Source organism: Drosophila virilis, chromosome 5 (genome assembly GCF_030788295.1).
Source record: "Drosophila virilis strain 15010-1051.87 chromosome 5, Dvir_AGI_RSII-ME, whole genome shotgun sequence".
Lineage (NCBI taxonomy): Eukaryota > Metazoa > Arthropoda > Insecta > Diptera > Drosophilidae > Drosophila > Drosophila virilis.
This window is the reverse complement of record NC_091547.1, coordinates 5,092,956-5,116,636: the sequence shown is the minus strand read 5'-3', so window position 1 is coordinate 5,116,636 and position 23,681 is coordinate 5,092,956. Positions and strand designations below refer to the sequence as shown.

General features: G+C 43.8%; 9 protein-coding genes, 1 long non-coding RNA gene and 1 other non-coding gene across 16 annotated transcripts; 6 read left to right on the top strand and 5 right to left on the bottom strand.

Moving 5' to 3' along the window:
* Positions 1-110: 110 nt before the first annotated feature.
* On the top strand, positions 111-3,472 carry Qsox1 (Quiescin sulfhydryl oxidase 1). The gene is made up of 2 exons (XM_002048691.4): positions 111-1,559; positions 2,787-3,472. The coding sequence occupies exons 1-2, from the start codon at positions 111-113 to the stop codon at positions 3,276-3,278; spliced, it is 1,941 nt and encodes a 646-aa protein (XP_002048727.1). The 3' UTR covers positions 3,279-3,472.
* fsd (transmembrane protein fates-shifted) lies at positions 3,344-4,953 on the bottom strand. 2 transcript variants are annotated; one of them, XR_001450210.3, is made up of 3 exons: positions 4,792-4,953; positions 3,746-4,730; positions 3,344-3,686 (listed from the first exon to the last, which is right to left on the bottom strand). XR_001450210.3 is itself a non-coding variant. In XM_002048692.4 (2 exons), the coding sequence occupies exons 1-2, from the start codon at positions 4,856-4,858 to the stop codon at positions 3,820-3,822; spliced, it is 978 nt and encodes a 325-aa protein (XP_002048728.1). In that variant the 5' UTR covers positions 4,859-4,953; the 3' UTR covers positions 3,344-3,819. The 2 variants fall into 2 exon arrangements, 1 of the variants encoding a protein (XP_002048728.1); XM_002048692.4 differs by having other exon boundaries at positions 3,344-4,730.
* A 157-nt stretch (positions 4,954-5,110) lies between these two features.
* Positions 5,111-6,336, top strand: Ctu1 (Cytosolic thiouridylase subunit 1). The gene is made up of 3 exons (XM_002048693.4): positions 5,111-5,239; positions 5,292-5,449; positions 5,503-6,336. Exons 1-3 carry the CDS (start codon positions 5,192-5,194, stop codon positions 6,326-6,328), a joined length of 1,032 nt encoding a protein of 343 aa, XP_002048729.1. The 5' UTR covers positions 5,111-5,191; the 3' UTR covers positions 6,329-6,336.
* LOC26531372 (uncharacterized) lies at positions 6,322-7,644 on the bottom strand. Its single transcript, XR_001450211.3, has 5 exons — positions 7,517-7,644; positions 7,233-7,274; positions 6,921-6,976; positions 6,657-6,740; positions 6,322-6,412 (listed from the first exon to the last, which is right to left on the bottom strand). It is a non-coding gene; the product is annotated as an uncharacterized lncRNA (long non-coding RNA).
* LOC116651070 (small nucleolar RNA Me28S-Gm3255) lies at positions 6,804-6,884 on the bottom strand. The gene has a single exon (XR_004304108.1). It is a non-coding gene; the product is annotated as a small nucleolar RNA Me28S-Gm3255 (small nucleolar RNA).
* A 63-nt stretch (positions 7,645-7,707) lies between the features above and the next one.
* Positions 7,708-10,048, top strand: Boot (Bootlegger). The gene is made up of 3 exons (XM_002048694.4): positions 7,708-7,869; positions 7,937-9,261; positions 9,321-10,048. Exons 1-3 carry the CDS (start codon positions 7,830-7,832, stop codon positions 9,411-9,413), a joined length of 1,458 nt encoding a protein of 485 aa, XP_002048730.2. The 5' UTR covers positions 7,708-7,829; the 3' UTR covers positions 9,414-10,048.
* Positions 9,549-12,631, top strand: Nadk2 (NAD kinase 2, mitochondrial). 4 transcript variants are annotated; one of them, XM_070210487.1, is made up of 6 exons: positions 9,549-9,610; positions 10,831-11,077; positions 11,356-11,596; positions 11,652-11,858; positions 11,932-12,334; positions 12,415-12,631. In XM_070210487.1, the coding sequence occupies exons 2-6, from the start codon at positions 10,983-10,985 to the stop codon at positions 12,516-12,518; spliced, it is 1,050 nt and encodes a 349-aa protein (XP_070066588.1). In that variant the 5' UTR covers positions 9,549-9,610; positions 10,831-10,982; the 3' UTR covers positions 12,519-12,631. The 4 variants fall into 4 exon arrangements, with proteins under 4 accessions (XP_070066588.1, XP_015029582.1, XP_015029581.1 ...); XM_015174096.3 differs by lacking the exon at positions 9,549-9,610 and adding an exon at positions 10,085-10,226 and having other exon boundaries at positions 11,371-11,596; XM_015174095.3 differs by lacking the exon at positions 9,549-9,610 and adding an exon at positions 10,085-10,226 and having other exon boundaries at positions 11,368-11,596.
* Positions 12,623-14,632, bottom strand: Dbp45A (putative ATP-dependent RNA helicase Dbp45A). Its single transcript, XM_002048696.4, has 6 exons — positions 14,474-14,632; positions 13,866-14,407; positions 13,641-13,807; positions 13,225-13,583; positions 13,013-13,166; positions 12,623-12,950 (listed from the first exon to the last, which is right to left on the bottom strand). The coding sequence occupies exons 1-6, from the start codon at positions 14,547-14,549 to the stop codon at positions 12,689-12,691; spliced, it is 1,560 nt and encodes a 519-aa protein (XP_002048732.1). The 5' UTR covers positions 14,550-14,632; the 3' UTR covers positions 12,623-12,688.
* Positions 14,633-14,697: 65 nt separating this feature from the next.
* On the top strand, positions 14,698-15,726 carry LOC6626394 (uncharacterized). Its single transcript, XM_002048697.4, has one exon. It carries the CDS (start codon positions 14,744-14,746, stop codon positions 15,563-15,565), a length of 822 nt encoding a protein of 273 aa, XP_002048733.2. The 5' UTR covers positions 14,698-14,743; the 3' UTR covers positions 15,566-15,726.
* Positions 15,727-16,059: 333 nt separating this feature from the next.
* LOC6626351 (uncharacterized protein DDB_G0288805) lies at positions 16,060-20,800 on the bottom strand. Of its 2 annotated transcripts, none has more exons than XM_032436511.2 (4): positions 20,611-20,800; positions 19,768-20,463; positions 18,025-18,975; positions 16,060-17,968 (listed from the first exon to the last, which is right to left on the bottom strand). In XM_032436511.2, exons 2-4 carry the CDS (start codon positions 20,127-20,129, stop codon positions 16,855-16,857), a joined length of 2,427 nt encoding a protein of 808 aa, XP_032292402.1. In that variant the 5' UTR covers positions 20,130-20,463; positions 20,611-20,800; the 3' UTR covers positions 16,060-16,854. The 2 variants fall into 2 exon arrangements, with proteins under 2 accessions (XP_032292402.1, XP_032292403.1); XM_032436512.2 differs by having other exon boundaries at positions 19,768-20,435.
* Positions 20,801-22,354: 1,554 nt separating this feature from the next.
* Positions 22,355-23,494, top strand: Cdk5 (Cyclin-dependent kinase 5). Its single transcript, XM_002048700.4, has 4 exons — positions 22,355-22,581; positions 22,652-22,839; positions 22,912-23,276; positions 23,331-23,494. The coding sequence occupies exons 1-4, from the start codon at positions 22,414-22,416 to the stop codon at positions 23,492-23,494; spliced, it is 885 nt and encodes a 294-aa protein (XP_002048736.1). The 5' UTR covers positions 22,355-22,413.
* The last annotated feature ends 187 nt before the right edge of the window (positions 23,495-23,681 follow it).

Below are 23,681 nucleotides of genomic sequence, written 5' to 3'. Positions count from 1 at the left end.
ATTGAAACCATAAAACATTCCCAATGCTACGGTAGAAATATCGTATCAGTCGTTCTCATTGCATTGCGCACTGAACACCTTAAACTCGGCGAACACTCGGCTTAAAAACAATGACTCGACAAGGTGCGCAGCTGGCATTTTTATCAATATTATTGTTCCTGTGCATACTGAAATTGGTCGCTGCTGGCGTCCCATTGAACCGATACGAGACACTCTTGAAACAGCAATCGGCACCGGTGGACGAGGAACTCGGCCTGTACGATGACAGCGATAAGGTGGTCAAGCTAACTGTGGCCAACTTTAATGAGACGGTGCTGGAGCAGAATCGCAGCACGCTCGTCGAGTTCTATAACACATATTGCGGGCATTGCAGACGCTTTGCGCCCATCTACAAGCAGGTGGCCGAGCAGCTGCACGCCTGGCGGGATGTGGTCATTGTCAGTGCGATTGACTGTGCCGCCGAGGAGAACAACGGCGTCTGTCGTGCCTACGAGGTCATGGGCTATCCAACGTTGCGGTATATGGGCCCAGGCTATCAGCCCAGCGCTATGCAATATGGCCTGAAATTGGAGACCCAAAAGCCCGACGAGATACGCAGCCTGCTCGCTGGCATGGTGGCCGCCGAGAATCAGACGGCTAATAACACACATTGGCCCAATTTTGTGCCCGTCAGCGAAAGTGAAAGCACCGCCACGGCGCTGTTTGAGGGCCTCAACAGCCAGCGGGAGTATGTGGCGCTCATACACGAGCCGGAGAACTCCACGCTGGGCGCCGAAACGGCGCTCTTTCTGCTGCAGTGGCCCGCCGTACAGGTGCGTCGTTTCGGCGATGCCGCCGTTGCGGCCAAATTTAAGTTGGACACCAGCCAGAAGCAACAGTTGGCGCTCGTGGATCGCCAGGGCAATGTGAAGGTTCTCACGCCGTCCACTCAGAGCAGCGAAGCCTATGCCAGGGCCATTGAGGATGCGCTGCGTGCTCTGAGCTTTACGCCCCGGCCAGAGCAACAACAGGCGCAGTCGCCGCCGTCGCCGAATGGCGGCAGCCAGCATGAAGAACTTAATGCGATCATCAGCGAGGTGCATCGCAACAAGCACTTGATTTATCAGGCGGATCTGGAGCAGGCCATACGCACCATTCTGCACAACGAGGTGGCCAAAGTGAATGTGATTAGCGGCGAGCGGTTGCTGGCGCTGCAGCGCTTTCTGACCGTGCTCCAGCGCTACAATCCGTTAGGCCAGGCGGGACGCCAGCTGGTGGGCAAGCTCAGGGATTACGTGGCGCAGTTCAATCAGCAGCTGACGGGCAAGGAGTTTGAGCAGGAGCTGCGCCGCCTGGAATCAAAACTGGGTCACATCTACTCAAGCACACACTATGTGGGCTGCACGGGCTCCAGTCCGCATTTCCGCGGCTTCAGCTGTTCGCTGTGGACGCTTTTCCATTTCATGAGCGTGCAGGCGGCCGGCAACGAACAGTCGCAGGATCCACTGGAGGTGCTGCAGGCGATGCATGGCTATATCAAGAACTTCTTTGGCTGCACCGATTGCAGCGAACATTTCCAGGTGAGTCATCTCCATCTAAAACACACACACACACACATAAAATTTAGATTGTGCCTACGTGTTAATAATACCGCATTATTGTAATTGGCGCTTTCACTATGAGATCAGCATTTGGCCTCCAAGCTGTAGGAGCAGAGCAGCAGGTGCGCGGGGCGAGGTATTTGTCAATTCATTACATTATTTATTAATTTATTTTGTTTATTTGTTGCTAACAACAACAAATCAGCCTAAGCTGAAGGGCCCGCAGCAATAAGTGTGTCTATTTTGCCGCCTGTTTACGATTTACAAATGGATGGGAAGAATTTCAGAATGAAAAACAATTAAGAAACAATTTAAGTCATTTTTAACGGAATACTCCATAGATAAGTAAGACATGCTTGATATATTTACAGGCCCTGAAAGATAAACTGTAATTAGGAAGACTTATACCCTAACAAACAGCCCTGGCATATAGATACTAAATGTAGCACTGGCATATATATTTATCCAAATATCCAGATAGACATTCGGGTAAACAAATTATGAAATATAATTTAGAAAAAAAAAAACAGAGCATATCGCGCTCATTATATTATTTATATGACATGCTCCAGAGAATGCAAAGCCTTATATCAAATTAAAAGTTATTTATCACGATTATTCAATTATCACATACATTGACCATAAACTTAATTTGAATGGGTGGCAAAACAAGAGAGAAATCGATAACAGATAAAAATTTCAGTTAAAATAAGCGTCTTACTTAGATATATATTATGTATAATATTTAAACAAATGATGCCATGTGTGCTGCTATTAAATAACTACTAACAGCCTGGCCAATATCGGAGCAAGCAAATTTGTCTAGTCTGGCCTGCGTAACCCACTTATGTTTCGCGTTTGTACAGAAGTCTAGCTATTTTAGCCGATTAAGCAAATATGTATATACCTATATATATATGTGTTATGCACATACTATGTGGGGTCAAAGCCCTTGTGTAGTTTATGAAAAGCATTATGCTGCTAAACAAGCTAACTTGGAGCAGTCACGTTTTTATGATTATAATGCTTTTAGGTGCATATTCCCCATGGGTTTTGCTCGTCTTCATACGCAAGATGGGCTATTACGCAATGACATTGTGGGTTTTTTTTTTGTGATACGGACGATGTGAGTTGTTGTCTTTTGGCAGCAGCTGCTTAAATTGACACAAGTGTATTTGATTAATCTATATTGTTTCCTGTGTTCAGGCAATGGCAACACGCCGCAAAATCTGGAACGTTGCCACCAAAGACGAAGCCGTGCTGTGGCTCTGGTCTGCGCATAATGAGGTCAATCAGCGTCTGGCTGGCGACGATACCGAGGATCCGCAATTTCCCAAAGTACAATTCCCCAGTGCCAGCAGTTGTGCCAAATGCCGGCAGGCGCCAGCCTCAGCCCTGAAAGAGAATTTGGAAATTAACTGGAACAAGGAGGCGGTGCTGAGTTTTCTCAAGAACATACACAATCCGCAGTTCGTCAGTCGCTTTGGCGTGCAGCGCGAGGAGCTGCTGCACGAGACACTTGACAAGATGCGGCAAAAGCGTCAGATCTCTAATGTCTTCTCCGACATGGATATGCGTATGGGCATGTTCCTGTATGCCTTCTGCATTGTCATGATGGTGCTGGCCTTTAAGCTGTTCGCCTTCAAAGGCGGCTACCGCAAGAAGCCGTATGGACACGATCTACTGGGCAAGGTGTAATGCACTCAGAGCTTTGGCTCTATTATCATAAAGACACACACAAATTTTTAACGACCACCTCTAAATGTTTTTTGTACGTATGTAACTCACAATTAGGTTTAAGCTGAACGTGTATATATCAATTATCTTCCAGTTTTAATCCTTTATCATAACGAGAAAACAATCGCTTTTATAAAATTACGTATCAACATGTACTTATTGCTTCTGTTTTCTATCAGTGCATCGATGTGAAGTGATAAAAAAAATGTACGATCAAAGTTGTTTATCTGCAATATGTAGGTAGCTTCCAAACAATGTACAACATCTGTCATCCGGCATGTCTATATGCGCACAATTGTCGTATATGTGCGACACTTGAGATAAGGTCCGTTTAATGTCCCACTCGGGTTCACATCCAATCACATGATTCTGATAATAGTGAAAGTCAGCATAGATGTCGGCTGGGTTGCTTAGAAAGTATAGCTGACCTTTAATTCCATTCCTTATATATTTCGTGACCTACTGATATATCTGGTTTTTTTTTGTTGGACGCATATCAATTTTATTTGAGAAACCTTTTGAAATCTGGATGCCACCAGGGCAGCACTTTATACTTTTCAATGCGTGCATATTTGACGGTCACACTCGGGCTGTTGCTATTGCAGTTGTCCTCGACAAAATCCAGCTCCAAGTTCTTGGCGCGCATATTGCTGCAGAGCAGCTCCCGGGTTGCCATCAGGCGAAAGCGCGACTGTTGCTGGTTGTAGAGCAACTGCAGCGGCAGCGGTATAAATTGCCGGCAAACCACAATCAATAGAACAACACCTTCATGTCGATTGCCGGAGCTGTGTACGATCTGTGCTGTTGACTCATCGCCCTCGGCCAGCGCTTCCCAATCGTTAACCACGTCGTTGTCCGCCTGCGCCAAGTGCCCAACTTCATCCAATTGCCTAGAGGCTGTCGCCTGCTGATTCCAAAGTGTATAGCACATGATCCACAAGCATTGATACTGCTTCTGCGAGCAGGACATAAAGGTGCGGTTCAGCAGCCAGTCCAGGCTGTAGCCCAGCTCCAGGCGCATCTTAAGTGGACGATAACAGTGGAATAGCGCTTCGATGACGTGCGAGCGCAGCGCTTTCGTATCACAGTTGCGTATTTGCTCCAACTGCAGCTGGGCGGGCAGCTCCAGGTTCCAACTCCTGGAAGCACCAGCCAGACAGTGGCGTTTGTACATGTTGCGCCAGAAGGCTCTCGAGTTAACCAGCTTGGCGGTCTGTTTGCACACCAAGGCGAAGGTCTGCACATCCTCCGGATCTAGATGCATGGCTATGTGAAACCAAACATCGTGTCCAATATCAAGTGTGCTGTTGTTGTTGTTGGCGTTCCCAGCCATTGCGGCAACTGGTGTTCTAGCATAAACATTGGATTTCTGCTTCACCTCGACGTAAACTTCTGATTGACGTGCGTAGATTGCTGTGTTTCGGTAAGGATAGCTTGCAATACATGAATATATATAATTTTATGCATTACTTACCACATTTGCCACGGCTGCGATACAATTTCTGGTGTATATATTCGTCATTTTCATCATCAAAAGTCATTACTTAAATTTTTTGTTTGCATTTGAGTTTATTGCATTAGGGATGTTCCCACTTTAATTCATTTATTTATTGATAAGAAATAACTCATATAATTACAAATGGGGTTTTAATATTAAATGGTAAGCATAAATCAAAATGTTGACTATCATTAAATTTACAAGAAATTGAGAATTGCTTCAATTATTTTCGTAAATATAATAAGCGCGCCTAGTTTCTGGAGTTACCTTTCGATATTTCAGTTAGTGCTGTACAACGCTGCAATAATACTTATATCGATAACACCAATTCGATTAACGCAGCACGTTGTTTATTTGTAAACAATATATATTAGAAATGCCTATAGATTGTAAAGCTAAATGCGGCAACAGGGCCACATTAAAGGTGAGTAACTTATTTTAATTACAATATAAACGTTAATCGATTTCCTTTACAGCGTCCCAAAACAGGTGACGCTCTGTGCAAGGCTTGCTTTTTCGCTGCCTTCGAAGCTGAAATCCATCACACAATCATCTCGAGCAAGCTCTTCCGACGAGGTGAAAAGGTTGCCGTCGCCGCCAGCGGCGGAAAGGACTCTACCGTACTGGCGCATGTGTAAGTTCAACTGCCATTGACCACACTTGTAAGCCTAGTAAACTTCATTTCAGCTTGAAGCTTCTTAATGAACGCCACGATTATGGTCTGGACCTGGTGCTGCTCTCCATTGACGAAGGCATCACGGGCTATCGGGACGACAGTCTAGAGACGGTCAAACAAAATCGCGATGACTATCAAATGCCATTGAAAATCCTATCCTATGAGGAACTGTACGGCTGGACTATGGATCGCATTGTGGCTCAAATAGGTCGCTCCAATAATTGTACATTTTGTGGCGTTTTTCGCCGCCAGGCATTGGATCGAGGTGCAAAGCTCTTGGGCGTGGACAGCATTGCCACTGGCCACAATGCGGACGACATTGCGGAAACGGTGCTGATGAATATACTACGAGGGGACACGGCGCGCCTACGTCGCTGCACAGACATCCGCACTGGCGGCAGCGAGGACTCCATACCTCGCGTCAAGCCGCTCAAATACAGCTACGAGAAAGAAATTGTCATGTATGCGCACTACAAGAAGTTGGTCTACTTTTCCACCGAATGCGTGTTTGCGCCGAACGCCTACCGGGGTCACGCGCGCGCATTTCTCAAGGATCTGGAAAAAGTGCGACCATCGGTCATAATGGACATCATCTATTCGGGCGAGCAGCTGCGCTTTAAGGATACTGTTAAGAAACCCGTGCGCGGCATTTGCGAACGCTGCAGCTTCGTTTCCTCACAGCAGCCGTGCAAGGCGTGCGTGCTGCTGGAGGGACTCAATCGCGGCCTGCCCAAACTGGGCATTGGCAAGAAATCAAAGGGTGATCGCATGATTGCCAAACAGAACCAGGAACTGGCTTTGAGGGAACGTGCCAATATAGTAAAAAACGATTTTTAAATTCAAAATGCATGTTTATTTATTTATTACATATTTTGAAAGTACAACAATGTCAGCTGTAGCTGATCCAATTGTTCGGAGCACCTGCAATAGAAAACGTGGCATAAGTAAATTTGCTATTTGACAACATAATTGGTGCATTAAGTGTAAGACTCAGTGCCAATTTATTAACCAGGGTCCATAACCGGCTAAGCAAGACTCGCTTACTTCAAAAAAATATTGAAGAAGTTTGCCAGAGCTTAACTTTTATATGGTGTCTGTGAATGGTTTAAGTGATCATCATTGCAAATGCAATAGGATATAAAACACGTGTTAAACGAATACTAACCCAATTCAGGATTATTATCCAGCGAAGAGTGCAGCCAACTTCACGTACAGCCATTAAATGCCCAGCAGCATGTTCGTGCATAACCTAAAAAACAAGGATTTCGTTAAAGAAGATTGCATAAAAGTACTTAAATTACTTAAATATTGCATTTTCAGTAGTTAATTACAAATAGAATGAATCACAGTGGTTCATATGAGGTGTCAGAATGTAAAATTTCATCAGAGCACAAATTTGTTCCTTACATGCACTAAAAATAAAACTAACCTTTCTGCCTAGATTATCATAGCGGTAAATCCATTAGAATTGCGCTCACATTTTACCTGCAATAAACAAAGTACAATTTGTGAGTATATAAGATTCCACATCAAAGAGCAAGTAACTTTTTCAATTTGATATGTTGGCTTCACGAAAAAAATATGCACCGCAAATTTTTGATATAATAAATTTGGGTTATGCTTGGGCGAAGCGCATTTGCTCTGCGAACAGATAAAAAGCACTAGCTAAAGTGGAATTATCTTTACACCAGCGACTCGTGTTCGCAAACTAGTTAAATACATTGAGAAAAACACAACTTACCAAATTAATTAGGACCGTCCCAAACGGCCAATTACAGTTCACCTGTAAAACAAAAGAGTACTTTATACATCACAAACTCAAAGAATTATAAAGATAAAAACTGTACAGCCACAAGAGCAAGGCCCCAAGCCACGTGACTACAATTTAAATTATTGCCGGCTAAGGAGCAAAGTCTAGAACTCTTATTTGATTTTGCAGCTTCGAGTTCTGTAAAAAGGCTTGTAATACACTTAGCACAGTTATATTTGCTGCAATATCAAGTTGTAGTTCTTTAATTAACTTACATTTTGAGAGCTCTAAAATTTTAAGTGTTACGCGTTCTTCGGCAAGAATTAAAGTAAAGGAAGCTAGCAAGGTGGGCTGCGATGCTCATTAGCCCAGGGTTGCAATTTGCTTGCTGCAACAGTAAATGACACATTTTTCGATTATTGAAATTTTTACATTTGATAATTTTCGAATGCAGCTCTGGCACACACACACATGCCTGTCAAAATTCTAACTGTTCTTCTGGCGAATTAAATACTTGTGCGCTTCATTTATTTTAAGAATTTAAAGATAATTTTTTTGTAAGCAGTTAATGTATGGGAAAGACTCACCATGACTTCGTTTAATGCGCCAGCTATTTTGATGCCACTTGGTAATATAAAGAATAAAAAAAACACCAAAAATGATGAAAAGATTTATTTAAAATTTGAATTTCCCAGACGAATATTACGCACATTATGTGCAGCCCAAGCCAAAAATAACCAAACATTATGGATTCCATTCTGGTAAACGCCAGCGACAAGCGGCTCATTTACAATCCTATAAGGATGCCAATGGAGAGGACGAAGACGAGGCCGATGAGGACGAATCACAACAGGTTGATGAGCTTAATTCTTCCATACAGGATGCGAACATGAATCAAATTAGTTTCGAAACAAATGACTTTAATCGGTTATATCAAGATACCGACGAACCAATGGACCAAACCAACAACACCAAACAAGTCCCAAATGCGGATATGTCCGCAGATTCAGCTCAGTGGCGCATACAGCCAAATAATGTCAACCGTCCGCCGGGCGCGGCTCCTTTGGTGCCCGCGGACGCGCCACGTAGCCAGCCGCCACGGCAAACTCCTCAACACGGCAATCGCTGGCATCAAAAACAAAATAATCGACGCCGCTTTAATCGCGGTAAACCCAACAATTATCATAACAACAACAACAATAACAATAATTTCAATCGCAATAATTGCCAAAATTCTGTACATAATCGTCTAGGCAACAATCCGGGTCGTAATACGCAACGTGGCCAGTTGTCCATGGAGCAGCGTATGCGGAACGCCTACAATGCATTCTTAGGTCCTCCAAACAATAACAACAACAATCGCAACAATATTAATACTAACAACAACAACATAAAACAACAGCAGCAGCAGGTGTTGATGAACATGAACAATCACTTTCAGAATGGACGCCCGCAGCTGAATGTGAGCGCCCAACTGAATCCGTGCGACAATCAAAATTCAAATTATAACGTGCGCAACAGCGTGAACAATCAATTAGAATCTTATCAGAATCAGAGTCAAAGCCACCCCATTGCTGCCAACTGGCAATTGGGCTCGAATTCGTTGACTGCGCTCATTAATTCAGCTAATCAAATGCGACCTTCGATGATGAGTCCAACTGCACAAGCTTCGACGCTGATTAGACCGACTGCACAAATTCCAATTGGTAATAAAACGGCAAATCGTTTGGGTCCTCCCATGCGTAACACCTTAGATTGGAACATACCACAAATGAACGTTGAACAGCCGTCGAATTTGACGAACGGCCACGCCCCTTTGCAACGTAATCCAATTGGGGCAAATGTTGGCATTGTTGCCTCGGATTCACTGCGTCTGGCAGATCTGATGAACATGGACAAGAGCAGCTGCATGAATTTGAATGTGGCCGAGGTGGCCAAGAATGCCATGATGTTGCTGAGCACCGTTTTTCATAAGCCCATACTGGATGAGGACGTGCAGCAGGAGCTGTCACACTTGCAGGTAAAAATGTTTAAATTATATCGAATAATGTCTTAAAGTAAACAAATATTGTTCAATAGAAAAACAATGGGTTGTCCGAGGAACCACATGGCCTCGACGTGAACATAAGCCCAGAAACCACGGAGCTGCGAATGTATCATCGCTTTAAGTAGACAAATGGGCGAGCAAGAAAAGTTTTATTTGTTTTTTTTTTTTAAGTTTAAATATTAACGGAAAAGTATTCGTTCCAGGAGAATGATCAGAAATCATGTGAATGCGCGCATTGTGAATGGTGTATGATAAGAAGAAGAAGCGCGGTTGGGCTGTGAATGGCATTACGCCGACACGAGAGACGCAATTGACTGAAAGTGTTTGTATTTTTGTTTTATTATTATTTTTGGGCTGATAAGAAAAGGCCGTGCCGCTTATCAGCAATGCACAACAAGAACTAAGCGGACAACTTGAGAGAGAGGGAGAGAGAGAGAGAGAGAGAGAGAGAGAGAGATGTTAAAGCGAAAGTAGAAACAAAACAGCGATAAATGACGGAAAACGAGGCAAATATTCATACACGAGAGTTGTGTATGGAATCGCAATCAATCAGTAAATCTTCTAAAGACAAGGAACGTGGACGTAAAGAAAAAGAAGAAGAGAAAAAAAACTGGTCAATGGCTGCGGCTAACGTGTATTTAGTGTGATAACAATTGATGTCAGTTTTAGTTCAACAACTAACCTCCAATTACGGAATGTAAATTGTGCAAAAGAAACATACTTAAGCAAAACCCTATTCAAAAAAAAAAAAAAAAACAAAGAAGAAGAACGCAAGATTATTGAAGAACCTTTAAGTTTGGTACACACACATTCATTTAAATCAATTGATGTAGCACACACGAGTTAAATAAAGAATTTCATAAATAAATGCTCTATTTAATATTGCCCGACGTTCAGCATGTTGAAGTCCAAGCAATTGCTTAAACAATTTGCCAAAGGTAAGCCACAAATGGGCATGTAAAACATTTCTTTGTCTACTTGAGTTGAATTTTTGAATGCCTAGAGCGCAATTTAACAAGGCAATCGTTTGTCAGCCTTTGCGTTGTTTACGATGCTGCTTTTTTATATACATGAATTGCGCTTCCGTTTATTATCAGCTTTGGGCTGAGAGGCATGTGATTGTCAGGAATCGCATTCAATTAAAGATTATCTTGCAAAATTCCAATTAGAAAATGGTCGCGCACGAAATTAGTTATCACCCGTCCAATTGGAAAATACAATTCGCATAAGCACAGTTTCCGAAATCACACCTGTTAATAGATTCCAATTAGAAACATGCGCACTCGAAATCGTTTATCAGTCGTCCAATTTGAACGTGTTCTTATAAGTGTTTTAGTTGGAAAATGCTGTCAAGCACATTACGAAAATCTCGAGTTCTCACATTAAAACCGAACGAAAGATAATCTCATCGATTCTCATCGCCGCCAAGGATACAAAGAGCACACTTGTGCCGCATTCGAATGATTGCCCATAAAATGAGGCCTGATCTTATGAATAGATTATCGGATGTATTTAACATAACTGACAATTCTATTTGCACAGAATATGCCAACTTTGCGCCCGCAAATTTTCAATTGAAGCGCGCCCTGGTCGTGACGAAGCTATCGCGCTATGAACTGGAGCAACTGCGTCATCCGGAACTAACGCGCGAACAGCTCGAACAGAAGCTACGTGATCGCGGCACAGACGTGGAAATGGTCCTCTATTTGCACAATCTGCACAAAGATTTCGAGCGGCGCATTGTGCAAAGCTTCCAGGACGTGGGCTGCGAGGTGAAGCTCTCCAGCAGGTACTGTGTTTTGTTATTGTTGTTGTTGGGCGTTGGGCATCCTGCCCAGTAGATACATATTTCTAACGTTTGTTGTTTGTTGTGTGGCCTTGTTGTGACTGCGTCTGGTGTGCTCATCATTCGTCATGGTCATGGTCATGGTCATCGTTATCGTCATCGTCATCGTCATCGTCATCGTTATGGTCGTCACAATAATTACCAAACAAACTACAAATTGTACTTATTCCCGCCATCCACATAATGTGTCCCTGTCGCTGTTGACTTTATTAAACAAGCAGACTTGAATTTAGAAGCTCTCTGAGCAAGGATGTCATGAGCTGGGCGGATGTTATTGTGCCCGTTGGCGGCGATGGCACCTTTCTGCTGTCCGCCAATCGTGCCAGTCCCTTGTTTGCCCTCAGCCAGCAGAAAACACCGATTGTTGGCTTCAATTCGGATCCACAGCGTTCGGCGGGCCGCCTTCTGTTGCCCAAATACTTTTCGGAGAATCCCGAGGAAGCTGTCAGCCGCATCAAAAGCGTACGTACTCCAAGTTGGGCTATAGAGCATAGCTCACATTCTATCTATTGAACAGGGCGACTTTAAGTGGATGCATCGCTCACGCATACGCACCACCATGCTGGGCAGCAATGGCAAGATACCCGAGTCGACGGACCTGTTCAGGCACACGGCCGTCAAGATGGAGCAGGTGGATACGGCGCCAGAAATGCTCGACGAGCACATGGCCAACAAGTACAAGGCCAAAATGAAGCGTATTCTGCCCTATTTGGCGTTGAACGAGGTGTGTGTGTTGAGCTAGCCTGTCAACAAAACTGTCCAGCTAATCCTCTCAGGCGCTGCGCTTCCCATTCTAGGTCTTCATTGGTGAGCATATTTCGGCACGCGTCTCACATTTGCAACTGGTGCTGGACCATCAGGATCTGGTGAACAAAACCAAATGTTCTGGCCTATGCGTAAGCACCGGCACTGGCTCCACATCCTGGCACACGAGTATCAATCGCATTACCAGCAGCGATGTGGACGATCTGCTTAAATCGCTGCCCAACAGCGATTCGCCCGATGTGCTTCGGCTGCGCGAAAATGTTGACGAAATAGCACAGCGCTATAATCAGGGTCTGCTGTTTGCGCCCGACGATCCGCGCCTGTGCTACTCCATACGGGAACAAATCTGTGTGGGCGTCTGGCCCTCCCCATCCACATTCAAAGCCCGCGATTTTGTCCAGAGCGTGTTCATCAAATCGCACTGCATCGATGCCAGTGAGTAGCAGCTGGACATTAGCCTATAGAACATAATGGTCGATTGCAACCCAATTTCCATTCTTAATTCACTTCTGCAGATCTGGTCATTGATGGCAGCATTTCGTATCCATTTAACGATGGCGCCAAAGTGCTGCTGGAGATCTGTCCCGAGGATGCGCTGCTAACGATCGCCCTAGACTGAAACACTGAAGAAACTGATATAGCAAAAGTGCCTGCTCCGTTAACTGAAGGCTGCTACGACTACATTTTTGAAGCATGTCTTGAATTATTGAAATTACATAAATATTTATATGATGCGTTTCGCAACTGCTTATTAGTGTAAGCTCGAAAGTTATTTGTATTTAAAGCTCATTAAGTCACTTTTGCTTTGCGCTTTGCATTTGGTTTCGTTTTCGTGGCTAAGCTTATTTTACTCGATTTAGGCGGCGTCTTTTCTATCGCATCTTTTGCCGGACGTTTTCGGAATTTCTTCTCAAAGCGTGCACTGTCCACAGTCTTGAAACGTTCGTCGTTTAGAAGCGCCTTGCCCTCCTCGCTGGTGCCCAGCTCGGCCTGCTGCTGCTTGCGCTTGCGTCGTATTTCGCGCAGTTTGTCCTTTTGCTTTTTACGATAGCTGTAAGAGTTGAGTATTAATTTTAAAGTATTTACAGAGGGCGTCAGTTAATCATTACGTACAGTGCCTCCATTTGGTCGGGATCCTTGCCCTCCATAATCCACGTCTTACGCCTGTAGTTTTGGGCGCGCTCGTCAAAGTCATTGTTGTCCAGTTGCATCTCAGACTCCCGCCGTGTTACATTCACTTGCATGAATATGCGCTCCACCATGCGCTCTAACAAAATATTGTTCAAATTAGTTAATCTTAATTTAAAGATGACTAACACACATACGATCTATGGGATGCTCTGTGAGTTTAGTATTTATCTCTGCTTCAATGGCGCCCAGTAGTTCCAGATCGCGTGGAAATCGAAATATTGATATGGCCAAGCCTTTGCGTCCCGCTCGCGCTGTCCGTCCCACACGATGTATATATTCCTTGGGCGTACGCGGCAGCATGTGATTAATTACCAGCTGCACGCTGGGTATATCCAATCCACGTGCAGCTACATCTGTGGCAATCAGGGTGCGTATGTGATTGGACTTGAAGCGACTGAGCGCCGCAACGCGCTCCTTTTGCCGCATAAAGCCGTGCAGGCAAACATTCTCGATTTCCATGCTGGACAGCGTCATCGAGAGCAGCTGGCAGTATCTGGCGGGATACACACAGATTAAATACCTCTAAAGTTTTGATAAATTAAGCACTTACTTCTTTGTATTGGTGAAAATCATAACATTGGCATTTTCATTCTGTTCCCGATACTTGCGCAAGGCTTCGATAAGAACCATATCACGATCATAGTCGGCACAGAGTAAATAGCGCTGTTCAAGTGTATCCACGGTGGCCACGTCCGACTCCTGTGACCATTCCAGACACTAAAAGTCAAATATTATAATAATGATAATTAATTTTCACGTAGATTTGCACACTCACATCCTTAGCTATCGGAAAGATGCTGGACTCTTTCATGAAGTCCTTCATGGTGGCGGAGAAGAACAGATTCTGGCGCGTTTTGGGCAGGCAGCGTTCTATTATGGCCAAACTCTCGTCAAAGTCACCATTTAGCATGCGATCCGCCTCGTCGACAACCAGATACTTGAGATTATCAAACGAGAACGTGTCACAGCCTGTCAGATGATCCGCTAGGCGACCCGGCATGGCCACAACAATGTGTGGTCGCTGCATCAGCTTCTGGCTTTCAATCATCTGATCTGTGCCGCCAGAGACAACGCAAACGCGCACGCCCATGGGTTGACCGGCAACGAGAAACTGCTCGGAGATTTGGTAGGCCAGCTCGTGTGTGGGTGTCAGCACCAGGGCAAAATGGCTGACTGGCTCCTCGCTCAGCTTCTCCAAGATGGGCAGCGCAAATGCAAAGGTCTTGCCTGAGCCTGTTTTCGCGGCGCCTATGCAATCCTTGCCTGACAATATCGCTGGTATGCAATTCTCTTGTATGGGCGTTACTCCCTTGAGGCCTAAGGCGTATGTAGGAATATGGATAAATAGGTGTCCTTATATCAATTAAATTCGGTTTGGCTCACCCAGCTTGGTCAGCTGCTTGGCCAGCCATGGCCGCAATCCCAGTTTTTGGAAAGGATTTGGCTCCTTTCGCTGCATGTTTATATGTCAAACGCAACAGCCACAATAAAAACAACGTGCCGAAGACCAGGGCTGCAAGCACAACATCTCCGATAACCGATTGTCGCGATAATAATAATCGATTAATTAAAAGCACGGCAATTACAAATGGTTGCAAACTTTGACTATCGCTGCGTATATTGTCTTTTGTGTGCCTTTTATTTGTGCTTTTGATGAAATACAAATCAAAGAGCACCGAGATAAGAACCAGACGTAGTTCAATAAAAACAACCGTGCGAAAAATCATGGAAGCGGAAACAGAATCGGAAACAAGCAAATCAACTCAGCAGGCTGAGAAACTGAACGTTTTATGTGGCATTTGCAATGAGTTTTACAAAGCAAATGATATCATATATTCAACAGCTAGTTGCGGCCATGTTTTTCACAAGGAGTGCCTCACCCGTTGGCTAAGCCGTTCGCTGAGCTGCCCGCAATGTCGGGCCATTTGCCATCGTCACCGTGTGCATCGCATTTATTTGAATTTCGCCGAATGCACCGAGATCGAAGATCCGGAACGTTCCCAGATCCAGTGGGTTCCCATCGATTTGGATGATCCCGTTGCACCCACCACACCCGAGGGTGCCGTTCAATGTGGCACCGATCATGAGGGCTTCGATACTTATGTGGCGCGCGTCTATCTGCACGAGGATTTGCTGCCGGCCAATTATGTGCCGCAAAAGAAAGCCGTATACGCACCATGGAATTGCAGTGCCCATCGGCTTAACTCAGAGGTGGACCTGTTGGTGCTAACGGATTGTGAACTCAAATGGGTGGCGGCAACGAATGGGGATGTGCCGCCCGGTGCCCTCAAGTCGGGTTACTCGGAGATCGGCGAGGCGCTCTACACCGGCCGTTCAGTGCACGCGGGCCTGACGCTGCTGGGCAAAGTGCATCCATCGCATCGCGTCATATATATGCCATATCAACGCGAGGAAGTCAGCAACCGGATCTATGAGGTCCTGGTTGTGACGCCCAAAGAGCAGGCCGAGCGCTGAACCACCTGTCAAATCTCTTATAGTTTATGCTCTGTGTTAGTTCCGCCCGGGTGCGGTGCATGTCTTAATATACCAATCTATATTGTATTCAAACAGTTGTCAACATACATATTTCAAATCTCAAAATCAAAATTCTGGAAATATATTTATTAAAATTGTTATTGTTAGACTATGTATTTGTATATGTGTGTATATGTGTATAACTATGATTTAAACGCTTGTTATGCTTAAAATACGTATATGTATCCGACTAAAACTATATATTTATATATATTATATTCAATGTAGTTTTAAATTTCTCATTATGGCTCGTTTGTTGTTTCAACAAACTCGCCTTTTCAAAATTATTTATAATAACTTTCTTTAAGGTCTGCATGTATACGTCTGTGTAATTTATAATATGCTTTTAATAAATCTTCTGCATTTTAAATCGTAACATGACATTTAGGTATACATATATATTTAGCTAAAATACAACGTGGTCAACGTGCATGTAACATTTAAACAACATAATTTTCTTTTTTTATTCATACAATTATAATAGAAATAGGATTTTTTGTTTTTTACTTTTGTTTCATGTTTATGACTTTTGTACTTAGTTTCTAACAAAAATTGTATAAAACATGCCGGTGTATAATTATGTATGTACCTATGTGTGTGTGTGTGTGTGTGTTTGTTGTATGCTGATCGATCCGTCGCGAGTACAATAGTTATTTACAATTTGTTTATGGATAAGCATAAATTGTTTCCGATTTACTATATATATATATATTTATATTTATATGCGATTTACAATTGCTACTTGAGCCTATCTTGATTTGTGTGTTTACGTTTGATTTCATATTTCATTTTATTGTTTATTTGAGGCGGGAAATTGGAGATTAGATGCAAATGGCCACGAGTTAGGTTTAACATTTGAGCTCAATTGTAGATTACAAACAGTCTCTACTACATTATACAAAATAATATTAAATGAACGGCACAAGTATTAGCTTACAAATTGAATATGTGGTCTTAATTCAAAAATATTCCAATACAATTTTAAGAAAAGAAAAAAAAATCATTTCTTTTCTTTTTTGGTTTGCAAGTGAAAAGCAAATTGATTACTTGAATGAATGTTAGGGGGCAGCTTTAAAACCGGGTTGAAACAAAATCTCGTTGCAGACTTTCAATTTTAAAACAATTAAACTTTACAAAAATCGTACTCGTGCTTATTGTAATCACTCCATGCATTTGTAGTTTCTGGTGCTGCGACGACGCTCGGCTCTTTTGCAGCGGGCGCGTCTCTCTCATTTCTGCGCGGACAGGTAGTTCATATATTGTGTTGTCTGCTGTGCATTGCGCACCAGCTCGCTCTCATCCTTGCCAGCCTCTTGCCAGTTGCCAGTTGCATTCGATTGTTGCTGCTGCTGCTGCGGCTGTGGATTTGGAGCCTGTTGATGCTCCTGCGGCTGGTGTATGTTGGGCTGTGAGCGACGTGTAAAGTTGCGATGACGCTGCGGTTGATGATGATGCTGATTTTGATGCTGATGTTGATGCTGATGTGGCCGGGTCGACTGCTGGCGGCGATCAAATGTGCTGGACGCTTCGCTTGCCAGGCTGCTCTGACTGCTGTAACGCGGAAACGTGCGCGGCCCACCGCCGCCGCCCCCAGCGCCGCTGCCGCCACCACCGCGTGTTGGACTCTGACTGTAGCGATAGTTGGTGTTGGGTTTCCTGGCGCCATCATCCATTTGGGATTTGGGCGGACGCGGCAGAGTGCGTGCACGCGACGAGCTGCGGCTGTTGGACTCGGGCCCATTCGAATTGTAAGCACAATTCTCATCCTGATATGCATTGTTTATGGCATTGTTTGAGCGACGCCAGGTCTCACTGTGTATCTTCTGATGATCCCTGTGCTGATGCTGTTGGTGTTGTTGTTGTTGTTGTTGCTGCTGATGCTGCTGCTGTTGTTGCTGCTGCTTTTGGAAACGCGGCGGTTTGTCGTACGTGTTGCGATTGTGATTGTTATAGCGCCCGCCGCGCTTGTAGCTATTTCCGCGCTCATAGTTGCTTATATAGGAGCGCTCACTGCGATCATCGCGCTGATCCCAATTGGAGTTCACTATGTTGTTATAGTTGCTGCCACCGCCCAGATTGCGCTCATAGCGCTCCTCCGAGTGCTTCCTGCGATCATCAATGCTATAGAGACGCAAATTACCGCGACCCTCGCTTCGCACACTCTGATGATCGTCATCGCAGCTGACGCTATAGCGACGCTGTTGGTCATGACGTGAGCGTCCATTCGCCTGTTCGCCATCGTTGGGGCGGTTGAAGCGTGTCATGCGCCAGCTGGGCAGCGGCTTTGACTCATCGCGATCCTCGCTGCTGGCCATGGATGGATACTGATCGGAGCTGATATTGCTGCGAAGCATTAACGAGTTAAGAATACAACGTAAAAGATACCAAAGATGACTTACTCTGCGTGCGGCGCCTGTGAATGTGACTGCTTAAGCGGACGCGGCACATGGCGCGGCTGATAGCCACGTCTGGCCTGACGGCTGGAACTGGACGTGTCGTGGCTTTGATAGGAATTGCCAGCATTTTCGCAGTACTGTTGCTGCTCATCGCCATTGGCTGATGCCTCGCCGTAAACAATATCGCATAGCGAATCCTCGCAGACCTGCTCGCTCCACTTCTTGGGCACTTCCTGTGCTGAGTTGTTGGCACTGCTGCCATTCTCCTCGTCACTGTAACAGGTGGTTGCACTCTGACCGCTGTACGCATCCGATTGTGGCTGTATTTCCGTCGCATTATTGTTGTTGTTGTTGTTGTTGTTGAAGCCATCATCCTCGTCTTCGTCGACCACCAAATACTCTGTATACATGGCCTCCAGTTCGTGGCCCACATGCTTGAAATGGCTGTAGAACAAATCGAGCACCATCATTAGCATCGCTTTCACCTTGGCCGTCAGCGCCGGCTGCATGATCAAGTGGCGTCTGACATGGTAGAGCAACTGATCGATTTCTGCCTTGTGTCGCGTGCGCATGATCTCGCCATTGAGCGTGATCTGTGACAGAACTAGGCGCGCTAGGCGCGTGCTCATCACCACCGACACGTCGTTTATCTCACGCGTAAGCAGATTGAGCAGCGAGTCGCCCAAAATGGTTATCGGCGCATTGTCCGCCAGACGCACGCGATGATAGTACTCGCCCAGCAGCGTTATCGAGTTGTATAGTCGATTCTTGTCGTGCAGCCGATACGCATCGGCATTGATGAAGTTCGTCTCCAGTATCTTGAGCATGGCGCTCCGCACTTTCGTCTCCTTCATGGCCAGGGCATCAAAGTTACGCGAGGAGAACAGCAGGGCGAACTTCAGTGCCGTCTCCGCGTCGCATAGGGCTTTGTTATTCATGTAGTCCATGGATTCGCTGAAATGCATTTCAAGGCAAAAATTTGTGAGTAATACAATGGGCAATGTTATTGTTATTAATTATGTTATTGTTTTTCAGCTGTGATTCGTTCGGAAACCGGTTATCGGTATGCCCTGAATATGATAAAGGAGCCTTTATACGGATATCAATTATATCAAGACAAAAGCTTTAGGGTCTACATCAAATCAGGGAAACCCTATACTTGCTATTATCAATACAAATATAGTTACTAGGTGAAATTCGACTAAAAAGAAAATCAATTACTACCGACAGCTACGAACATGACTGATAAGCCGCATAAACTGTTATTTGCTCTACTTAAATTAAGCATATGATAAAATGTATGCACAGACAGTACATAACATTCATACATATATATATATATATATCAAAGGGTATTTAGTCTTCGACAAGAACTCAAGTTTATCCAACTGGCGGGAAACTTGCTTATTTTTCTTACTCCCTGTCTCTTTCCCACTCTCTCTCTCTCTCTCTCGCTCACATTGTATAAGGCTAAATCTCTTAGTTCTCAATTTTGACCGAATTGCGACATCATTTACAGTAAGTTGTAAATTTTAATACCAGCTCTGACGTAGGAACCCACACACATATACTCTATATACATGCATATATGCATGCATACACAGAAATGTACATACATAAACATACATACATATATACATATATATTTATGTATTAATCATCAATGGACGACGCCATGCAAACACACACACACACACACATGCGCACTCACTCGAAGACTAGAGATATACGCGAATATATACATACCATAGCATCGATTCGTCGCGCACAATGTTGCAGAAATCCGTTTCGATGGCTTTGATTTTGTTATTAAGGACAATGCCATCGTCCTGCAGGTTAAGTCCGCGCATCATAGAAATAATGTGATCGTACGCACAACCACCTGTTGGTATCATATAATTGGTTGGGGCGGCCGTATTCAGCATGTTACAGACTTCACGTAGCGTTTGCACCTCGCTGCCACCACCGCCGCTGCCGCTGCCACTGCCGCCGTTGCTTCCGCTGCTGTTGCCGCTGTCTGCACTAGCACTGTTATAATTGTTGTAAGTGTAGGCGGTGCTGTTGCTGTTACTGTTATGATTGCTGCTAATCATATTTGTATTAGCCATTTCTTGTGACCACTGGCGCAAATGTTATTATTGTTATTGTTGTTGTTGTTGCTGCTGCTGTAGTTGTTGCTCTGGGTGTTATTGGTGCTGCTCTGCTTGTTGTTGTTGCTGTTGTTTGTGTTTTTCACTGCCTCTTGTTCTGCTAGCGCCAAGCGAGCCAACTTCTGTGTATTTGTGCTGGCCCACCAACAACAACACTCGGAACTTATTATTTTGCGCAAATAAGCGTTGACAAAGGTGTCGAAATGCGCATATAATTTCACCTTTCATTCACTCTGCGCACCTGCATGGAACTCACCCAGGTTTCTGTGTTGTTTGGAAATGAACGTGCAAACTAAATTAAATGCGCAAAATCTATTAATTACTACTTTATTTGACTTATTTTTATACCGAATTAATTTATAGCGAATGCGTTTGGTTCGCAGTGAACATTTGCGTGAACCTGGAACCAGTTAACGAATCGAAAAGCGTGAAAACAAACCTGTTAACGTGCTGTTATCGTACAACGTATTTACAGAGTGGGCACGCACTGTTAAAACCCGTTACGTTTTAAAATTACGTTCAACGAAGAATAGCCACCTATTTGAAATTCGAATTTTAAGCCAATTTACGGAGGAAAGCGTGAGTCGATATTTTATTTAGACAGAACTAGATATACATATGTTGAATTTGTACTTGATTTTGACTTGGCTCCCAAGGTGTTCTGAGAGTGTTTTATTGTATTGTCATTATTTATTTATTTATTTCAAATACATGTATATGGGTTCGTAAGTGTATTCGTAGTTTCTGCCAGGGAGGAATTGAACTAACGGATGTTGACCAACCACTGTAAAGACCCATGGTAATTTCTGTAACAAACAAAAAAATAACAGTTAAGTGCATAAATCGCCGTTAAATATCAATAGCTTACTGTAAATACGCATGCGTTTTGATACAGATTTACTTGCAGCAATTTGTTGCGCTTTTCGGCTATTTTAGCTGCCACAAACTGATAGTTGTCAAACGTAAATACACACTGCTCAAAGCTAACGAGCTCCACGTTTGCAATGTTGTGCATTAGATTATTTAAATGTTTTTTTTCTTGTATGCAGCAACTTTTAAAAAACAATTGCTTTATGTACTCAAAGTTGTTGGGCGAAAAGTAGCCCATGTCTTCCAATAAATAATTATCCGTTACGATTTTAAGAGCATCCACACGTAGCTTTGATCCAATGACCGTGCACAATGTGTCTGTGGTATTGCATGTCTCCAAAATTTTAAAATGATGTTTCTGCGTTAGACAACCCAATTTACGGCAGAGTAATGGAAGTGTTCCCATAAATCCAGACCCACAAACCGTGAGCTCGCTTAACCGATTAAGTGCTTCCAGGTGGTCCTCGAACCATGGAAGTTCATCCACTTCCAATTTGATGGATTCCAGATTTTCCAAAGAGGCCACAGGCAGACATAAATGGCTCGATTCAATTGTTCTGCGATCAAACAGACACAATTTGATTTCTTTAAGCTTTCGTTCTTTCATAACATTTGCAAGATTTTCAACACTGAAGTATTTGCAGTATGTCAGTGTTAGACGCTCCAGTAATGGAAAATCCGTAAAGTATCTGCCCGAAAAATTGCCGTGTGGACTGAAGGTTTTCAGATTTGGAAAAGTCCGGATCAGCTTTGGTATATCCGAATCGGACAGCAATTTACTTGGAACTGTTGCAAAGCGAAAATCATGTACTTTGGGGAATATAAAACTGATGAGCACATTATATTGTTCCAAGCACATCATACGCAGATGAAGCACTTGCACAGTATTGCAAATGCTTCGAAAGAAATGACGCAGGTGCTCGAGTGAAAAATTTGCCTCATATAATGACAGTTTTACAGTTTTATACTCTAAGCACCAGACAATCGACATCAATTGAAAGAATCGTGGATGTAAAGTCATCATGATTTGTTGTGATTTTAGATCTAAATAGCCTAGTATGCGAATGAGAGTATCGTCGTTTAAAACCTCCATTTTTTTTTTTAACTAGAAGAAGAAGAAAATAGAGACAGAGGAAAAACTTTGTTTTTATGTTGTATAATTTATTTTAAAACTAATAGCAAGTGCATGTTTTCTTAACTTTTTCCGTCAGCAGCCGTTAAATGACAGTCGGCTCTTATTTGCGTCAGCAGCCAACTTCACGCGACTGATGTTCGCAAGAGACTCAGAAGAAGGGCACAAACAGCTGATTAAATGACGGTCTGGCAGCACGCACGGTTTTTCAGGTAATCGCGACAAAATTATTTTATAAACATGCAAAAATATGATAAAATGGAGAAGATTGGCGAGGGCACTTACGGTACGGTGTTCAAGGGCCGTAATCGAGACACAATGGAAATTGTGGCACTAAAAAGAGTACGTCTAGACGAGGACGACGAGGGTGTGCCAAGTTCCGCGCTGAGAGAAATATGCTTACTAAAGGTTCGTTTGCGATTACAAGCAGAGCTATGCTCTATTCTTTAGCCTCACGTTCACGTCACTCTACCAATAGGAATTGAAGCACAAAAATATAGTTCGACTCTGTGATGTGTTGCACTCCGATAAAAAATTGACATTGGTATTCGAGCACTGCGATCAGGATCTGAAAAAGTACTTTGACAGCTTAAATGGAGAAATCGATATGGCCGTTTGTCGTAGTTTTATGCTGCAACTGTTGCGCGGCTTAGCCTTCTGTCACAGGTGGGTGCCACATGCAGTTAGTTGCAATTGTCGGTTTATTGAATATCTCTGTTTCTTTCCCCCCGCTTCCAGTCACAACGTTCTGCATCGGGATTTGAAACCGCAAAACTTGCTCATCAACAAGAACGGCGAACTGAAGCTGGCCGACTTTGGTCTGGCCCGTGCCTTTGGCATACCCGTCAAATGCTATTCTGCCGAGGTGGTAACGCTGTGGTATCGTCCGCCCGATGTGCTCTTCGGCGCCAAGCTCTATACAACTAGCATCGATATGTGGTCAGCGGGTTGCATATTAGCCGAATTAGCGGATGCAGGTCGTCCGCTATTTCCCGGCTCTGATGTACTCGATCAACTGCTGAAAATATTCCGGGTGCTTGGCACACCAACTGAAGAATCTTGGCCCGGTGTCTCGCATCTCTCCGATTACGTTGCGCTTCCATGTAAGTCGCATCAATAATAACGAATCAAACACTAATTATAATTTATGCTATCAGCTTATCCACCTATAACATCGTGGAGCCAACTTGTACCAAGACTGAATACCAAGGGCCGTGATTTACTGCAAAAACTGCTTGTTTGCCGTCCGAATCAGCGAATTAGTGCGGAAGCTGCCATGCAGCATCCGTATTTTACAGATAGCTCCTCTTCGAGTCATTAATGTGGCAATCAAGTTAACTTGTAGTTCTAACGACTGTTTCAATAATATAATATAATATATATATATATAAATTGTATGTATATTTTAGGAACGTATTTTTAGTTATACACATTGTTTTTATCCCCAATTCATTGCAATTCTATTACATAGTTTTTACCAAATTATACCATGAGAATGCCATCAGTTG

Bases quoted from the DNA above. Each gene is read 5' to 3' on its own strand.
- Dbp45A (XM_002048696.4), bottom strand. From the start codon at position 14,549: ATGCAGCGAAAGGAGCCAAATCCTTTCCAAAAACTGGGATTGCGGCCA. The intron at 14,408-14,473 runs GTGAGCCAAACC...CATACGCCTTAG, and splicing joins CAAGCAGCTGACCAAGCTGG to GCCTCAAGGGAGTAACGCCC. The intron at 13,808-13,865 runs GTGAGTGTGCAA...TTTGACTTTTAG, and splicing joins TCTTTCCGATAGCTAAGGAT to TGTCTGGAATGGTCACAGGA.
- LOC6626394 (XM_002048697.4), top strand. From the start codon at position 14,744: ATGAAATACAAATCAAAGAGCACCGAGATAAGAACCAGACGTAGTTCA.
- LOC6626351 (XM_032436511.2), bottom strand. From the start codon at position 20,129: ATGGCTAATACAAATATGATTAGCAGCAATCATAACAGTAACAGCAAC. The intron at 18,976-19,767 runs GTATGTATATAT...AATGCATTTCAG, and splicing joins CGCGACGAATCGATGCTATG to CGAATCCATGGACTACATGA. The intron at 17,969-18,024 runs GTAAGTCATCTT...AATGCTTCGCAG, and splicing joins TCACAGGCGCCGCACGCAGA to CAATATCAGCTCCGATCAGT.
- Cdk5 (XM_002048700.4), top strand. From the start codon at position 22,414: ATGCAAAAATATGATAAAATGGAGAAGATTGGCGAGGGCACTTACGGT. The intron at 22,582-22,651 runs GTTCGTTTGCGA...CTCTACCAATAG, and splicing joins GAGAAATATGCTTACTAAAG to GAATTGAAGCACAAAAATAT. The intron at 22,840-22,911 runs GTGGGTGCCACA...CCCCGCTTCCAG, and splicing joins GGCTTAGCCTTCTGTCACAG to TCACAACGTTCTGCATCGGG.
- Nadk2 (XM_002048695.4), top strand. From the start codon at position 10,187: ATGTTGAAGTCCAAGCAATTGCTTAAACAATTTGCCAAAG. The intron at 11,078-11,355 runs GTACTGTGTTTT...TTAAACAAGCAG, and splicing joins GAGGTGAAGCTCTCCAGCAG to ACTTGAATTTAGAAGCTCTC. The intron at 12,335-12,414 runs GTGAGTAGCAGC...TCACTTCTGCAG, and splicing joins ATCGCACTGCATCGATGCCA to ATCTGGTCATTGATGGCAGC.
- Ctu1 (XM_002048693.4), top strand. From the start codon at position 5,192: ATGCCTATAGATTGTAAAGCTAAATGCGGCAACAGGGCCACATTAAAG. The intron at 5,240-5,291 runs GTGAGTAACTTA...TTTCCTTTACAG, and splicing joins GCAACAGGGCCACATTAAAG to CGTCCCAAAACAGGTGACGC. The intron at 5,450-5,502 runs GTAAGTTCAACT...ACTTCATTTCAG, and splicing joins TCTACCGTACTGGCGCATGT to CTTGAAGCTTCTTAATGAAC.
- Qsox1 (XM_002048691.4), top strand. From the start codon at position 111: ATGACTCGACAAGGTGCGCAGCTGGCATTTTTATCAATATTATTGTTC. The intron at 1,560-2,786 runs GTGAGTCATCTC...TCCTGTGTTCAG, and splicing joins ATTGCAGCGAACATTTCCAG to GCAATGGCAACACGCCGCAA.
- Boot (XM_002048694.4), top strand. From the start codon at position 7,830: ATGACTTCGTTTAATGCGCCAGCTATTTTGATGCCACTTG. The intron at 7,870-7,936 runs GTAATATAAAGA...TGAATTTCCCAG, and splicing joins AGCTATTTTGATGCCACTTG to ACGAATATTACGCACATTAT. The intron at 9,262-9,320 runs GTAAAAATGTTT...ATTGTTCAATAG, and splicing joins AGGAGCTGTCACACTTGCAG to AAAAACAATGGGTTGTCCGA.
- fsd (XM_002048692.4), bottom strand. From the start codon at position 4,858: ATGACTTTTGATGATGAAAATGACGAATATATACACCAGAAATTGTAT. The intron at 4,731-4,791 runs GTAAGTAATGCA...ACCGAAACACAG, and splicing joins TCGCAGCCGTGGCAAATGTG to CAATCTACGCACGTCAATCA.